Here is an 18,628-nt window from a genome sequence, read left to right as displayed (position 1 = left end):
GTTCCTGAGGGAAATTATTTTTCTCAGGGCCTCCTGTGTTAATGTAAAAAATAAATCATTCAACAATTATTTTAGTACGATTTAAAATTTTCACGGCCAAAAGTATTATAGTGATTTGTTTTTGGGGTATTATGCCGTGTTGCGTTATCTCTTTCTTTATCCAACGTTTTTGCAATACTGTCCGAAACGTTGGCTAAAGAAGGAGATACCGCAACACGGCATAATACCCTAAAAACAAATCACTATAACAATTATTTTTTATTACATTTTTCCACCTGAAAACAACCAACTTTAATGCTGTAGGAAAAGCTTTGTTAATGTTGAATCTCGCACTAGGTGGCGTCGAGACATATTATATCTATTATTGGTGAAATATTTTGAATAATATACCTACTAATGTTAATAAAACAAGGATTTTATGCTTAGCACAAATGATGTGAATCTTTTAAATATTAGTTTATCACTAAACCAAAAAGTTATAAGATATATTTTTTTATAAAAATAATAATAGTACTGTGGGACTACTTTATTTCCCCCCACATGTGGCAATACTAACACGATTTTTTTTCTTCATTTTATTACAAGATAATACATTACAAAATGATAACAAAGTAATAATGTATTATTCCCAATGAGTTTATAAGACTCATTTCGGGAAAGACAACATTAGAAAGGACAAGGCAAATAAATAAAATACATTAAAATAAATAAACGCAGATGTTATTATGGAGTTCCAGAGAAAGATTGTGTTAGTCATTAATGAAACTGCTAAGAAAATAGCTTTTAAGAGCTTTTGCCAATGTTTTTTTGTTCGTTGCCGGATGTTTTAAATTACTAGGTAATGCGTTATATTGTTTATGTGCAATGTATTGTAAGGAGTTAATTCCAAATTTGGTCGTGTAAGTAGATGACGATAAATGTATTTGATTTTGTGATCGTGTTTTGTGCTGGTGTATGTCAGAATTAAAGACTGGTTTAGTGTTGGTGTGTGAGGAGTGTTGAATTATTTGTAGAATGGCAGTTGTGATGTTATACTTTGGCAGGACTGTAAAAGGAAGTATTTGTGTCTGTGAGTATATATCTTTGACATGTGTATCCCATGGTAGATTATATATATTACGTACGGCTCTATTTTGAATTACTTGTATTTCCTTATTAATTAATTAATTAATCCCGCTGCTTCACGCAAGCGAGCATGAGAAGATGAATCTTCAATCCTGTTTTAGCGTTCGATTCAACCGCCAGTACTACCACTCTTTCTGCCACCGTCACCGCGTTCTGCATAAATTATAATATTCGTCCTCACGAATAAACTAAATCAATTGTGTAGACACTCGTTTCAATCTCCCATTTCCTGAACACAATTTACGGTTTGTGAAGGCCCCGTAAATTACAGCTAATTACAAGCCCTATATAAACCCCTTCCCACGGTACCAAGGTTTTCTTAGAAACTGTTTTCTCATATTTCTATTTTCTTTAAGTTATGTGAACCGATTAAATTTGAGCTATCATTAAATTGTAATTATAAATTAACATATGTTTTATTTGTTTCTCATTTGGTTTGCTAATTCAACATTCCATTCAATGCAGCGTCTATGAGAATAAATTCTTTAAATCTCGAGATCAAATATAATATAAATGTGGCTTTTATTTGAAGGTCAATTAAACAACAACCAATTTATTTACGCCTTTCAAATAATATGTTCTCCCTATCCCGTCTGCAACACCGGTATTACAAAAAGCTCATTTACGTATAATTACGTCTCATTGTCTGACTTTGTCAAAGTATGCCCTCCACGGTAATGTTTTATATTTTTAATCGGTTATGGACTAGATTCGATCAATAAATAAATAAATAAAAATTTTCGACTTTAGTCGGTGTACCCCTCAGATGAGTAAAACAAATGTTTTAATGTATAAACCTCATAAATTAAAGATTAATTATGCATTACAATTACTAAAAAATAACCTAAGCCGGGGCGACCTCCAATTTCACTGCCATCGCATTCTCAACTAAAAAAAATCATTGCATTTATGATTAATTAAACAGGATTATCTTGATATAGACAAATCACATGCCACTGGGTTCGTACACGCTAATCTACCGCCAAACCGATTTTAATTAATTATGTATGGCTGATTCCAGCTTGAAATAAAGGATAGTTTTGGACCCTATAGGTCGCGCTGTTGTCGAGATCTAAAAATAATTCTTAACGAAATTTCAACAAATTTTTTTTTCTTCTGATTTTTCATTAAAAAATACATACAACCATAAATTTTTACTTCCCTGCGTAGAAGGCGGTCTGTGTCAGGACAACATCTCGCATTATCAAATGAATTTCAAATGTTTGAGTTAAATTCCAAATGGTTTTCTCTAAAAATATAAAAATTCAGCCTGCATGTGTTTGTGGTCGCAAAACTCGAAAAGCAGTCCACCGATATCGCTGAAAGTTTCAATGTTTGTTTAAATATTGAAGACAATATTAGTGATTTCTAAACGAAAATCTGAAACAGAAAAATCAGAAAAGGAAACGGTCACATCTGGGACTCGAACCCAGGACCCTTGTCTTTCCGTGACAGTGCTCTACTGATATACGTAAAGAGTTACGTTTGATGTAAAATGTAGTTTTTGTGTAGTTTTAACATTGTGATATACAGTAGTGAATGGTGGAAGAAATCGGAGGCGCCCGAGTAAGACATTAGCAAAAGCGAAGCATTGCGGGTATCAACTAGTTTATGATAAAAAAGGGCCGTTATTATAGAAACCAATTTGCAGACATTCTACCGAGTCAAAAATAAAATTAAATTAAAATGCGTTAAAACTTCAAAACATGAAATAAGTAAGCACCGATAGACACCCTGGATTTATTCAGGGTTATGCTAGAAGGGGTTTACTGCTAAAAGCGGATATCTTCACGCTTAAGGTATTTGAATCTAGCAATGGTTTTAGTGGTAGTCAGAGATGTGCAAAATGTGTAACCAAAACCATTTTAAATGTGAAATGGAAATGGGTTAAAACTTTTCCATTTGAAAATGCAAAATGGTTTTTAGAAAAGCATTTCAAATGCAAAATACCTATTTTCAAAATGCAAAATGGTTTTGCAGATCAAACCATTAAAATAATTATAGAATTTTTAAACAATTTTGTCATTTAATAATGGACATCAATGTAGAACAAATATATTACATGATGGTAAATCCAAAAACACCACGACTACAGATTACGAAACCACAAAAAATTTACGCGGGACTAATGTTGCCAACGTAAAAACATAGAAACTGTTATCTAACATTTAATATTACAGCGTCACACAGTGGGCTGAAAATCGCCTTTCATAGACATTGAGACTTGAATTTTCAATGGTATTTTTTTGGCTAGAAATGGATTCTGCTGATCATTACTATCTATGCTATAAAATTTCGTATGAAGCAATTGCGTGTACAAATGAAGGAGTCATCATTTTTTAAAGAAAAAAATGTATGGCACTGACATTAAAAATGAGGCTATCTCTGGAATCATAAGATTGACCATTTTATCCTGACACACAGATATACTACTATTTATTTGTATTTTTTTGACATACTTCGTATTCGTAGTGTGGCGCAACTTGCGATTTTTTTTTTTAAATCCTCAAAGTTGAAAAAAAAACTTTTTTATGTTGATGATTCATTTTAATGCTTAAATTCTTGACATATTAGTATGCTTTGTCTGGTTTACAATATTTTATTTACACTGCAAGCAAGAATCAGTATTTTTTGTAATGGTATCACTCAATTGCCAAGGCTTCTACCAGGGAGCAACTTGACAAATGTAAATTATCTCTCATAGCGAGGTTGAGGACCGACTGATATTTGGGGCTTATGAAAAAAAGATGAATGGAGATAGTAGGAAGAATGTTGCAAACAAGCATTTAAAATAGAAAATGCATTGAGAAAAGCATTTTAAATGCAAAATCCAAAGTGGTTTTTAGAAAAGCATTTAAAATGCAAAATGGAAAATACCCATTTTGCATTTCCATTTGAAATGGATGTATTTGAAATAAAGCACATCTCTGGTGGTAGTATAATATTATCTAAAGCTATGTCTGGAATAAATGTGGAGCCATATAACTAAATGTCACATTACAGCCAAAATCAAGTAACATCACTTACCATTATTTTGTCAATTACTACGATGACACGTTAGAAGTGGTACAGCAAAATGATTGTAAATGTATAGATTTAATATGGTTCAAATTAAATTCTATTTATTCAGCCAAAACATAGTAAAGCTTGTTGACAGACAAAAGCTTACAAGTGCGTGACTTTCGGCTTAAAAACTATAATTGTATATATTATTCTCAAGATAAATATCTTATTTGTAATGGCATTTAAATAATAAATTTGAACATTTTACCCGTAATCTTAATTTCAGAATGAATATCACACTTTAAAATTGCGTTTACCCAAAAACAAGTTTTTGGTAGTTACCTACCAGCTTTTGTCAGTAACCCCCACATAAATTTAACCAGACCACAAGTTTGTTTCCTTAGTAGATAACAAATTAACAACCGAATGAATCATTTAGGCTGAAGAAAATGCTTCTCTTTTAATGACATGTTGGTCCTTTACCAAAAAAAATATTTTACAAATTTCAAAAACACATATTGGCAAGCATGTAATTTTTTGTTGTACGACATTTATTTTAGGCACAAGTACAGTTGGTTTCTAGAGGCAGAGGTTTCTTGTCAGCATCTTCTCTTAGAATAAATTCTTTTCTAAAATAAATGCTTGTCCAAAAACTAAATTGTTTAGCATTCAAACGGGTGAAAACAATGTTGATATCTCATCTTTCTTTTAGAACAATTATAAATATTTATAAATGACTAATCGTATTTTTGTGATCTGTTAGGCGGTGTGATATTGCTTCGATTAATTGATGGATTATGGAGAGTACTATTTGATTTCCGATTAATTATATTTTTTTTATGTAGTTATTGAATCGGAATTTCATTGCCCTTATAATAATTATTTTTAACATCATAAAGATTAACAGCCTTCCTAAAAATTATTTTCAAACCGTTAAACATTGTTTTTGTTACACATTGTATACAGACTGTAAAAGTTGTTATTCGAGTTGGTACTAAAAAAAAACCTTAAACTTTTTTTTAAATCCGGCAAAATTGCCTTTCGCTTCTAACAATGACATCACGCATGCGCATGCTATTTATTTTTCGTGCTGAGATGTGTTTTGTAATTAAGTTTGACAGTTTTTTCAAAAGCTTCTGTTATATTTTCAAAAATTGTGATTTTGTTCATAAAGTGGTCTATTTACTAATATATTGGTATAATTTAATATATTTCCATTTAACTTGTGTTATTACACTTTCTATATTAGTAAGGTTTTTACATACATGGTCGGTAATTGAAAAAAAAATTCACCACGTTTTTAGTAATGCTGAAGATGATTAAACTAAACAATATCATTTTCTTGTGCGTCCGTATGATATATGTTCGAAATCAGAACTGATGTATGTGTTATAAAATTAATTTATCATTTTGTGAAGACAATCTTTTTAAATCCGCCTTCACCCACGATTTTGTAATATCATTAGGATATATATTGCCTTTCGGTTATTCCGAAACCGGTCAGCGTTAATAAAAACAGACAGTTGTTAAAAATTACATTGTTTCGAATACTTATAATGGTTAACCAAAAAATGATAGCTACATCAAAAAGTATAATATATTAAATTAAATCACTGGGCTCATTAAAAAAAACAGTTAACAAAAAATTAGCAAAATACATCATCGCGATTAACTTACTAGTACAAATTACTGGTTTAATATGTCCGAATTTTTGTAACCTTTACCGGTCGTCAACCTGTGTGGAATGTAGAGGGCTGAGAGTTTTTATTTGCTCCGAGGGCAAGAACATTTCAAGGGATTGAAGGTTGCAGAATATTTGCATAAGCAGAATTAATGGTCAAGGTCGAAAATATCAAGAAAATTGAATCTGGTCTTCTCACGAGATTTTTTTTTTAATTTTGAAAACAATTAAAAAATTTATAAAAGAGAAACATACTTATTTCTACACTGGTACAAACCCGTGAAAAAAAAATCACGGGATAGCCTGAATTCTCGACAAATCTTAATTATAATTTTCTGTAAAAATATTATATTATAGGTAGGTACTTTATCGTTTGTCTGAATTCTATAAACAGTTTTGAAAATGGATCACTTAAATTCAAAGCAAATCCGAGTTCTAGAGTTTATTGAAATTAAGTTTCGCTAGCCAGAAACACAACTGAATTAAGTATTTTTGATGAAAATCAACAACCGATTACACCATTTTGGAAATTTTTTTTTTAAGGAAAGCAATATAAATGACACTTTTAAAAATAACTTTTTTACTTTCCGTCTAGGTATATTTTTCCGTTTTTCCGAACTACTTACCATGGGGCAGAAAACCCTAGAGCGGCAAAATACTTTTCAGGTTAACTCTGGCGTCATGAATATAATTTTTAGGTCAACGATACTTTTTTTAAACAATTTGAGTTATGGACATTTTTACTATCATTATTATTATAACCGTTAAAAAATAAGTAGAATACGCAATACTGCATGTTCTTATTTATATTAATTATTAAAACAGTGGTTAATACAAAGTAATTCGTTATAAATTAATTTATTTAATGTTATATCTGTCTTACTTAGCATATTTAAGGGTTGGGAACTCTTTTTAAAAAGTAAAAGGTTCTACTTATAATTGTGTTTATTTACGTTACAATAAATAGGTCTGGATTTAGCTATACTGTTCATTACCCGAGGGTTGGTAATTCTCTGGTTCGAGAAGCTTGTTCCCTGTCACTATAACCTCACAAGCATCTGTTACACTCTAGCGACATCTGACGGACTCTGGAGTAAGCTTTATGACTAGCGCCATCTATCGCTTAAATACTCAACTTATTACCATACATCACTTCTTATAATATTTTAATACCGACATAAAGTAAGAATTCAATCTTTTACTTACTGTAAACATTTATGGAATCTTTAAAAAGTCCCCAAGCAGGTTGACTATATTATTAAATCATGCGTTATCTTCACTTAGTACTGCAATTTGATGCGTGTAGCAAAACATTTGCTTGGTCTGTTTTGGTCAAACATTCAAACAAATAGGTACAACTGTCCATAAAATTACATCTGAACTAGCGATATTTAAATAAACGCCAATTTTTACGTTAAAAATTAATGGAATAATAAATAATCATTAAGTTTTTTAAACTGGTTTATTCGAAAACATACTACTATTCATTGCTACCAACATAATTCTTATGCTAAACGTGAAAACTTCTAATTTAAGAACTGCGTTTTAAAAAAACATCTGAACTATGTAGAGATATTTAAGAAAAAACACTTGTAATAAATCGAACGCATTGATGAAAAATTGCACGTAAGCCTGGTAAACTGGTTTATTCGCAGACAGATAATATTCATTGTAACCAACCTAATTTTTATGTTAAACTTGAAAAATTATGCAGAATTGCTTTGTCAAAACAAAATATTTTTATAAAATAATTGATATGCAAGCCGTTGATAAGTTGGTGTATAATAATTGTTTTGAAGTGAAACAAAACACTTTTGCTTAGATTTTTTGTGTGATCGAAAATTTTTCGCCTTTGTATTGGATTTTTAGACCGTTGAGACTTTTGAGACACCACGAAACATTGCTTGCAATGGCTATTGTTGTGTTTGTTGACCAGACCTGAGTTCTTATGTATATCCCCACCTTTCTCTTCCCAACTCCTTTTCTGTTGCCATAGTGTCACTGGATCCAGACGGATGGAGGCAGTTTGAAATCTCGTTTTATGTTCAATTTGCACAACTGCATGTAAGGTTTTATATTTTTATATAATCTATCTACCATCATTAAAAAAAACATAGCCAACCTACGATCTAAACTTTACTGGTCAATGCAACTCATTTGCTATTTGCCTCAACTTATTTGCCTAATTTTTATTTTGGGTCGAGTTTTGGAACTGCGATTTCTAGGTCCATAACAAATTTAGCTTATCCAGGTACAGCAAAACAAGTACAGCTAATGCAAGTGCAACAAATACAGTAAATACGGCTTCGCTACGAAAATTTTGAAGGTTACTGTGCTACGGGTAGTATTTAATAATTACGTAAATATACAGCATACGTATATAGGAAAAAAATCGGTTTATGGGAGTCACTCGAATAACCGAAATTGAACTTGATTTAGACTAATTTAGGGCTGGGGAATCCGAATCTGTAAGAATTAGGTGGGGGTCGGCACTATTAACTGAGTTATAGGGTTTTGAAATTTCGTACGCGATACATAGGAACCATGGTTTATTTATCAATTATGACATAAGAAAATCAAATTAGTGACTATTTATTAGTCTCACATTTCAGAAGTGCCAACCAAAAAATAAAAAGTGTTGCCATATAATAATAATATCAATGCATGGAAAATTCAGAAAATTAAATATCATTTGCCAGATTTGTAGTTTATTATTTAAAATCTTGTAAATATTAAATTTATATATATATGACCTAACCTAACTGTGATTTTCTATAACAAAAAAATGACCCTTTAATAACGCCCACTCGCGTCCCCTTTAGAGTTATATCCCAGTTTTCAAGTAGTTTGTGGGCTACGCTAGGTTTGTATAGACTGGTTTGTGATTTGATTCTAATACCTTTTTTCCATGTTATTTCCTGTTACAAAAAATTGCCCCTTTAATAACGCCTGCTCGCGTCCCCTTTAGAGTTACATCCCAGTTTTCAAATAGTTTGTGGGCTACGCTAGGTTTGTATAGACTGGTTTGTGATTTAATTCTAATACCTTTTTCCCATGTTCTTCTGCCTACTCTAACCCAAACTAAAAACCTAACCTATTTTGTAAAAAAATATTATTATAATATGGCAACACTTTTTATTTTTTGGTTGGCACTTCTGAAATGTGAGACTAATAAATCGTCACTAATTTGATTTTCTTATGTCATAATTGATAAATAAACCATGGTTCCTATATATCGCGTACGAAATTTCAAAACCCTATAACTCAGTTAATAGTGCCGACCCCTAATTCTTACAGATTCGGATTCCCCAGCCCTAAATTAGTCTAAATCAAGTTCAATTTCGGTTATTCGAGTGACTCCCATAAACCGAATTTTACCCCGTATATAATGCGTGCAATAGGCTGATAGAAATATAATCGCTATCAAAATTCACATTGAAAAAATACTTAACCAAATTAATAATCCGAAAATATTATAATAAATTTGATCAAAAAGTTAATAAAAAAGCAAACGTTATTGTACAATCAAATAACACAAAACTGAGATATACCAAAACGTACAACTTCATCTTATTTAAATTATCACAGTAACTATACTCTTTAGAATAGTAATTTTCTTTCCTTTCCGTGTAGGACACCTTTTTAAAATTCATTTAATTACCTTTGAGCAGAATTGTAATCGCCTCATCACGTGTGTACCACGTGAATTAATTAAAATTTATATAATAATACTGTATTATTATATCATCTATTACCGCAATGTTTGTCCATGTAAATGATCCAAGCAAAAGGTTACCAAGGAAACCCTGTTCGTTAGTTCCTCTGCTGGCCGCCTGCGCATATAAATAAACATCTATTTGTGGACGCTTACTACTTACACCTACTGGTACTTCGATTAAGAAAACAGGTAGTAGGTAGGTAATTATGCAAAGTGTTCACGATGTTTGCCTGTTTAAATTATTGCAAAATTTAAGTCTATTAATAATCAAGTATTTACTTACAAATTTCCGGATTCCTCAATTCCGGATTATATTTATTATGTATGGCATTGTATTGTTGAATTAAATGTCTTTGGTACTGTAGATGACTTAACCAAATTTTATGAGTTGAAACTTAATAATTTTTTTTTCTAATAGTTTTTCATATTTGTTGCATTTAAACAATAATAATAATGATGATTTATTGTCTTCTTTTCTTAGTAACATATAGAGATAATGATATCCTCACTGGGATCTTCCGTGCTGAGGATGTCATTTACATATTATAATTTAATTATAAAAAATTAATATTACAACAAAGTAACATATGAATTTAATTATAAACATATATCATGTAGTATAATTTTTATTTTTTAAATAATTTTAAAATAATTAAAATAGTGTTTTTTTGTATAGTTCAGTTTAGTAGATTCGGTTTTAGTCTGTGTTTGATATCAATACAATACAAATATATACCTTTAAAAGAAACTGTATACATATGTTGGGAGCCAAAAAAACAACATATAAACATGGTGACCTTGAGATATCTACTCTTAATAGCTTATAACAATGATACGCCAATCCCAAAACTGTATGAAAAAAAATTCAAGTTCAAAAATTTTGAATATTTGACGATGTTAAATCGTGTTATATATAACGATCGATACTAATATATTTTAGAATATAAATAACACGAAGCTATTATAATCGTTGAGAAATTTATTAACATTTTTTTTCTCTTTGCAAATATCTGAAAACAGCTTCACAGTTCTGAGTGGAAACGTTGATAAGGGTAGAAATAATTATCCAAATATTCGCGATGATCAAATATGCCTCCTGATTCAAAAATCTCTCCATTGATGATGCAATTGTAATTTTCCGACTACCATAAGTTTCTAGTATTGATATATTGTCGTAGATTATATAAATATATATATATATATATATTTTATTTTTATTTTTTTTATTTACTACAATATTTTTTACATTTCAAAGTTTTCCAGTAATGTTGGCCTCACTGCTTTGCCCGTGCTGAGTTCAGCATTTCTTGATATTATGACTACGATTTTTATAACTGGTCTATAACATTAAGCATATTACATTATAATGCTGTATTCAACAAACATTGCTTTATTTAAATTACAAATAGAAGCATATTTTACGGAATACATGTACGATACAAAATTATAATATTCATTTCTCGTATTTTACTTGCAAGGTCCCCTTTAAAAAAGTCGTAAGGAAATTCTTGTTTATTGTTGTTGTTAATAAATCCTTAGTGTTATGAAAATTGAAAGGAAAAATCAATACATATGCTTATTTGATTGCTAAATTAATATTTTTAGTCAATTTAGGTAAAATACCGATTAATGTTACAAAAATAAAACGTTAATTAATTAATTTTCTTAAACATAGAAACATCAAGAAGCTCTTAATATTTATAGTCTAGAAGAGGTCTTATTCAAGTAAAAATAGATTTTTTTCATTGGACAGGATATAACATTGACGCGTTTTATTGTTTACTTTGACAAAAAACCATAAAATTTTTATGTTAGTGTCACATTAGAAGTAATACAAATAAAACAATTATTTCTCGGTTGAATTTTTGGGAAAATTGCACTTTAAAACTTACGATTTTAATCAACATTAAGAATTTAAGGATCTAAGAATTAGGGGAAGCTCGGGAAAAACATGGCACGATTGAGTGAATCAAATAAAAAACATGAGTCAGTCATTTCAAGAGAATATAGAACAGAAGAGTGTGTATGAGACGACACAAGAATGTGAATGAAGCCAGGGGTGAACGCCGAGACAGAGTTGTGTGGCGATCTACCCTCTCTGCCTACTCTGAAGACAAGACGATCATAAATAAGTATTATTTTCCGGACGTTATAAAAACCAAATGAAAAAAATATTCGATGTATAAATAATGACGATTGAAAAATTTAAAAAAATGTTATTCGTGTTTTATTGCCCAAAATCTTCAAAAATTGCAAAATCACTTTGCGGCGTCATTTTAATAATATGAAAATAAAATACTTTGTATTCACCACTATTTAATCATAAAGGATTGACATGTTTTTTTGGCTTTCTGTGGTGGTAGTAGGAGATTTTCAAACATTGTTGGGTTATCCGTGACCCGGGAATGTTTGTCTTTCTTTTTTAAAAAAAAAAAAAAAAAACGTTGATCCTGACCAAGAAACCATTGGTTTTAAAATATGCCCACCCTTTTTGAACAAATATACACAATATATCACTATTAGCCAGTTGTTTCACAAAACTGAAATAGTAACCGAACCTGAATTGAACCTTCACTGAACTTGAAAATTAACTTGGAAATTTGATGAATTGTTCAAATTCTCTGAAACAACCATTCTAAGGTTTTAAGTAGATTTTAAAGTTGTTTTATGAATTAATAATTATTCTTTTCGTAATGCGTATATTTATGTTAAAATGCTTATATGAATTTTCAAATTATTATTGATACAACGCATGTGATTCCATTGAACTAGGTCCAGTACACATTTGCAGCTCGTTCGTGTAGGTACATATTCTTTGTGTGAGCTATGCTGCATTTTTTGTTCGATTAGTACGAATATACCGTGTCTTGTATTTTTATATTGTCATTGGCTGTCCAGATATGGTAACATTTTAAGTTTTTCGATAGGTAAAATACCAAAAAACAGCCTTTTTAAATATTTTCAGTTTCACAAATCCTACAATTATTAAATCCATATATAAAAAAGAAAAAGCATTAAAAGCCCAATAGGGCGTCAATAAATAAATATGAGTAGTGTTATAATAAGATTCAATTGATGTAAATACACGATTACTTATATAAAGCATAGTAAACAACGGATTTAAAGGAAGTTTACGAACAAAAGACACAATTAACCTACGACATACTCAATGTGCATTACAAATACTAATCGAGTTTATCACCTGTCGATTATTGTAAATCAGAACAATAATAAATTTAAATCTAGCCGTCATTATTAGATATGATTTATTTTGATCATTTTTTGCGATTGGTTTTTGTTCCTGTGCGACTTTAAGGAAGCTTTTTGACTATTTTTACAAGTGACGTAACGGATTTTTTTTTAATTCCCAGCAAACTGCTGCACCTAACTTTATTTTTATAATTTACCGAAATAATTCCATTCAAGGAAGCAAGTAGACAAAATGTACTGTTTTAATATTATTTTGTTATAGGTATTATGAAGAATCGTCTTAATTTTATTTTAAAACCATCTGAAGCCCCCGGCGTTACTACGGCTTTAAGCAGAGTTTTTCGAAATCGGGTGTAGACAGTAATTATTTTCCTATTATTTTGATTAATATTATTATGTATATTTTCTTGTTAACATCCCTTTGGGCTTTCACATAGAAATGGAACGTCAAGAGTGCGAAATTTCATCAAGTATCAAAATTCTGCTAAAAGGGTTGGGAAAATGTGAGGAGGTGGTTTTTCGAAATCTCATGTAAACACTCTCTTTTCTCTTGTTTTGAAGCTAAAGCGTGCGAAATTTCATCAACGTCGGAATAAAACTGTAGATTTGTATAAAAATCAAATTCACGCTTCCATCCACTGACACACTTCTTTATATAAATAAGTAATATGAGTTATAACTTATTTAATATTATTTTAAAACTATGTTGGAAAAATTCTCTCTATAGTAGGTACATGATGTAATTTATATATAAATTTTTGTGATCTCAAAATAAATCTAAAAAATGTATGCACCGATTAGACATAGACAATAACTCTTCTTACATCGCTTAAAATGCACAAATATTCCACATGCCAGTATTGTACAGAGCGTGAGGAAAAATGAATGAAGTCAGTGAAATGCGAAACCATTTCTTTTTTTATTGTTAAGGAGTGATCATTGAACAACTTTTGATGTTCAACGGATTTGAGGCTGCTCCGTATTAAACTTTATAAAAAAAATTCTTGGTACCTGCATGAACAATTAAGAGAAAAAAATAAGTGTTACAAATGAAAAAAAAAACAATTTTTAAAAATTTTGCTTAGTTAAAAAGCAACTCTGCGAGACAACAATTCTAGTTAGATAAGCCAATATGTACCTAGATATTTATTTATTTGCATAGCTTGTTCTTGTCAATAATATGTATTTTATGATAATAACTATTACCTTTTTGATCACAAGATTACTCTCGGTGAGATCTATGAATATAATAGTTACGGCCTCACCATTGGTATTATTCATTTGTTATAATCATATTTGCATTGTTATTATGATTGTATTATTATAATAATATATAAATTTAATAACATTGTCCTAGAAACAACTCGATAAAAACATGTTGGACATTATTTATTAAAGACAGGTTGTTTCACGGAATTTTAACAATCGATCATATTTTCAGAGTTCATTTTCAAGTTCTTTTCAGGTTATGTTAGTACTCGTTTAGACGGAGAAAACTTCCTGTTAAAAAATATTTCTAATTTATTAAAAATCTCTTCAAATTATTCGTATTCCTGTTAAAAATCGGATTTTAGGTCATTAACGAATGTATTGATAGGTATCCTGATAAACTTTAAGTAATATATCAATATTTTGTTACGATATCCGAACCCGGGTTAATAAAAGTCGTTTTTTGCATTTCGTCACGATATATTATTAAGAACAACGCAGTTGGATGAACACGTGTTCTAATATTTACCAATACTTTATCAGGAAGCGGCTTGCAGTTACGTTTTTAACAGGATGACTAATAATTGGAAAAGATTTTCAATTAATCAGCATTACTAATTTTTCTCAGTCAGTTGTTTCACAGAACTAAAATAATAACAGAACTTGAATAGAATTTTCACGGAACTAGAAAATTATCTTTGAATTTTGATGTATTGGTCAAATTTTGTGAACCTACTGGCCCATAACAATCATAATTTATAAACAGTGCTCGTCACTTTAAAATAATATAATTTAAATAAAACGAAAATGTATTTTTAACTAAGATTTCAAACATTTTTTCAAAACTTTTATTAAGATTTCAAACAAAACGAAACAAGATTTTTAACAAAAAAAATACTTCTTCTCTCTTCAAACTTTTTTCATACAACGATAAATGGCAAAAACTTTTTTTTTTATTAATTCAACCCTCATAGCTACGACCCGCAAAAGAAAACAAATTTAAATACCTACCTACATTTTATTTTTGTACGGTTATGACAAATGAATATTTTTACCTATTACTTATCAAAGAAAGATATAGGGTAATTAGTCAATGAACCTACCACAAATTATAACAAAATCCCACTCTCATTCAAAACTCACAACAATATTTGAACATGTAAATATCGAATAAAAATCTGTACACAAAACATAGCGAGATCAGAAAGAGATAATATACTGACACCAAATAGACTGAAACTGAAACCAATCAACTAAACAAAATAACACCAATAAATATATTGATAATTATTTCGTAAAAAAAACTGTACTCAATATTTATATTTTTAATTAATTTACATTGTCCACACTGCTAAATTTATAATCATATATAAATGAAATCTTCAGCACGGGAGATCTCAGTTGGGATATCATTACATGTATTTGTTACAAAAAAAACGTAATAAAACACTTATATACCATAAGAAATTTCAAGGAAACATGCTAACCATGAAACATGATTAAAACCTATGCAAGGACTGTTTTGTTTCTAAAATACAAATAAAAAAAATTGCACATAAAATTAAATTAAAATTAAAGTATGAAATTTCAACTTTTATTTTTCCGCTGTTATTTTTATTAACTTTTATCCCTTTTCTTACGAACGCCACAAATGCATTAATAAGTAGAATAATTTACTCACCTTCATTACAGATACAGCCTGTTGCAGGTGAGTTAACCTTGGACTAGATGCAGCACTGGACTGGTGATTGCTGCAGGTACTCCACTTCGAACCTAATATGTGTCCACAACAAGCATTTGTATCACTTTACTTACACAGTTTTTTAAAATGCAAGTATTACTATATTCTAAACCTTATGGTCAACAGATAACACACCGACAAAAGTCTTTTTCAGTGACTAACATTGCAAAAAAGGGTAAGCACGTTAAGAGGAATGCAAGATTTAATGCGCCATATATCACCATGAAAATAAATAATGGGCATAAAACTCGCTTTTTTATATGGTATCCAGAAACGGTCGATTTTAGCGAAAAAGTGATTTTTATTTATTTTGTAAATAATTCTATAAGAAAGAAAAAAAAGGTAATCAAGCAAACTTTCACAGATATCTTAACAAAAAAGCAGTATTTTTAAGATGTTTCTTATATGAGTTCCAAAATATATATTTTTAGTAGTTTATACACTAATATTTTAAGTATAAAATAGTTGAAAATTTTATCTTAATTCCACTCAGCAAAAAAATGAAAAAAGCATCAATTTATACAATGCTTTTTTTGTTAGTCATAACGTAAACCGATTCATAGTAAAGATTAATTGAAAGTAGTGATTTCACGTTAAGTTTCTCCACTGTGTGACATTATATATTTCCAAAGCAGCAATGCTAACAGTCTACAATGGAGGCCTGATACCAATCCTGATGTATAGCGGTGAAGCATGGAACTGGCAGAAGAAGGATCGAAGTAGGCTGAATGCTGTAGAAACGAGATTTTTCAGAGTGGTAGAACCATATATGAACATGATAAAAATGGATAAGATTAGGAAAGGGACTCTCAGATGGTTTTAGCATGTAGAGCCGATGCATAAAGAAAGAAGCGTATGTAGGGAGAATATAATATGACATAGTAGCCCGTAATGCCCGAGAAAGATATGGAACTATCAAGTTAATTAAATTCTTGAGTAAGGTAACATAACAGTAGAGTAGGTATGAGACGATGTATGTACGTGAATGTAGCTAAGAGTGTGTGCTTTGACATTGACTTTGTGTGCACTGCTGGGTGTAACGGTGTGATGTTTAGCAAGATTGTGTAGATATATATTCGATTTATAATTATTGATTAATAAATAGTTTTCTTTCGTATTATGCCATTGATTTTTACTAACCGAAGCCAAAATCGATTAATTATCAAAAATACCGATTATCAATATCGGTTTTCAGAAAATAATTTTAACTATCATTTTTAAAATTGAAATTGACATTTCAAGAATTAAGACTATCCCGTGATTTTTCACATATGTGCGCAAATTATAATATATTATGATTACTTGTTTGGTTAGTTCATGCAACACGCTTCTTTAAAACTGTTTGTATAATCAATTTATTAAATATTGGATTGCGAAGAATTTATAACTTTTTTTGTATTTTTAAATTTATACTTAATAAAACAGCCTTCAAATGATCATACTAATTTCTTTGTTTTTAACACTTCTGTGCTAAACATTTCAATTTGATTATCTCACGTTATGAAGCTCTATTTACCTAATTTTGAATTAAAAAAAATGCTGCTTTCAATAAAATGCGATTTAATTTATTTAAAAAATATTTTTTACTATTTTTTTATGAAATTCAATGCCAATGCAAAATGTTGATACTGTTAGTTATTATAATAAGCAATTTGAATATGTTAACTACGTCAATACGTCACCACGACAAATAATAATGGCTAAAATAGAAATGATATACAACGTGTTGATAATCTTCAACGGAATCTGCAATGTTTAACATGAAAAAAAAATCAATGAAAATTTTAAAATAATAAATTCTTATCGTCAATTTGATCCCAAAACTCCAAAAGCAGAAATAGTCATATTTCTTAAAAGTTAATATATTTTTAGTTCTACAAATATGTATGTCTAGTTATTTTCCTGATTAACCTAATCTCCTTGCTCTTTTTGATATCACGTCAAATTTTTTTATCAATACAAAAAGCAAAAAAAAATTGCAAGCATTTCCTCATTTTCAGAAAAATCATCTGTGATGTATTTTTAGAAAAAAAATTTCATGAAACAACACAACCCCTATAATAGAAGTGTGTTTAAATTTGTGAAATAATTAAATACCACGAGGACCTTTTATTTTTTCACACATACAAATCAAATAACTTTGAATTAAATCCCTAAAAAAAAAGTAAATTCTTAAATCAAAATATTTTAAATCAAGTAAGGATCAAAATAAAGCAAATTATTCAAGGATCAAAATAAAGTCAATTATTGGAGGATGTAAATAATTTAAACTATTGAAGGGTCAATAGTTAATTTAGTAATAAAAAATTTAGTATATTTTTAAAAGATCAAACTATAGTAAATCATTGAAGGATCAAAATACTGTATAGTATGGGAAAGGGTCAAAATATATTAAATTATTAAAGGATCAAAATATTGCAAATTCTTGAAGGATCAAAATATATTAAAGTATTGAGTGATCAAAATATATTCAATTGTTGAAGGATTAAAATATACATTGTAGGATCAAAAAGTTTACCTTGTCAATTTAAACAAAAGCAACCCTCCGTATAGTATTTTTTAAAACGTAGAAAAATATAGTTTTAACACTGAAATTTACGTAACTGAATATTTTCACTGAAAAATTATGGTCTTTGTGGTAAAATAATAACTTTTAACTTTATCAAAGTCACCCCTTTTGCAAGTAGTAGCAAAGTGCTGCCACTCCAATAGGTGATATGTGAATGAGATAAGTCAGGTAAACTTGACCTAGGCCGCAGAGTGAGGCAGGTAGTAGGCAGTGAGGTAGACACGACAGTAGTATAGTACTTACAATTATCATTCTAGAGGTGGGCAGGTATTTGTATGGCTCGAGGTGTCGCCTGGCCATATCAGCTGCTGTTTGGTTGAACCCAGTCAACTTGTCTTGTCTACGGAATGGCTTATTCGCATATTGGGTGCG

General features: G+C 29.8%; 1 protein-coding gene across 1 annotated transcript in view; it reads right to left on the bottom strand.

Annotated features, from left to right (window-relative positions):
- Positions 1–18,391, bottom strand: part of LOC149423049 (phospholipase B1, membrane-associated-like) — a 38,651-nt gene extending 20,260 nt beyond the window's left edge. Inside the window, exons 1-2 of the mRNA XM_089632830.1 lie at positions 18,206–18,391; positions 15,628–15,719 (exon numbers count right to left, since the gene is read on the bottom strand). Of these exons, the coding sequence (XP_089488956.1) occupies positions 15,628–15,633 (6 nt within the window). The 5' untranslated portion in view covers positions 15,634–15,719; positions 18,206–18,391. The remainder of the gene's footprint in view (positions 1–15,627; positions 15,720–18,205) is intronic.
- Between the last annotated feature and the right edge of the window lie 237 nt (positions 18,392–18,628).

Source organism: Hesperophylax consimilis, chromosome 6, assembly GCF_061612785.1.
Source record: "Hesperophylax consimilis isolate HC1 chromosome 6, BYU_Hcon_1.0, whole genome shotgun sequence".
Taxonomy (NCBI): Eukaryota; Metazoa; Arthropoda; class Insecta; order Trichoptera; family Limnephilidae; genus Hesperophylax; species Hesperophylax consimilis.
The sequence above is the reverse complement of the archived record's forward strand: the minus strand, read 5'-3'. Positions and strand labels throughout refer to the sequence as shown.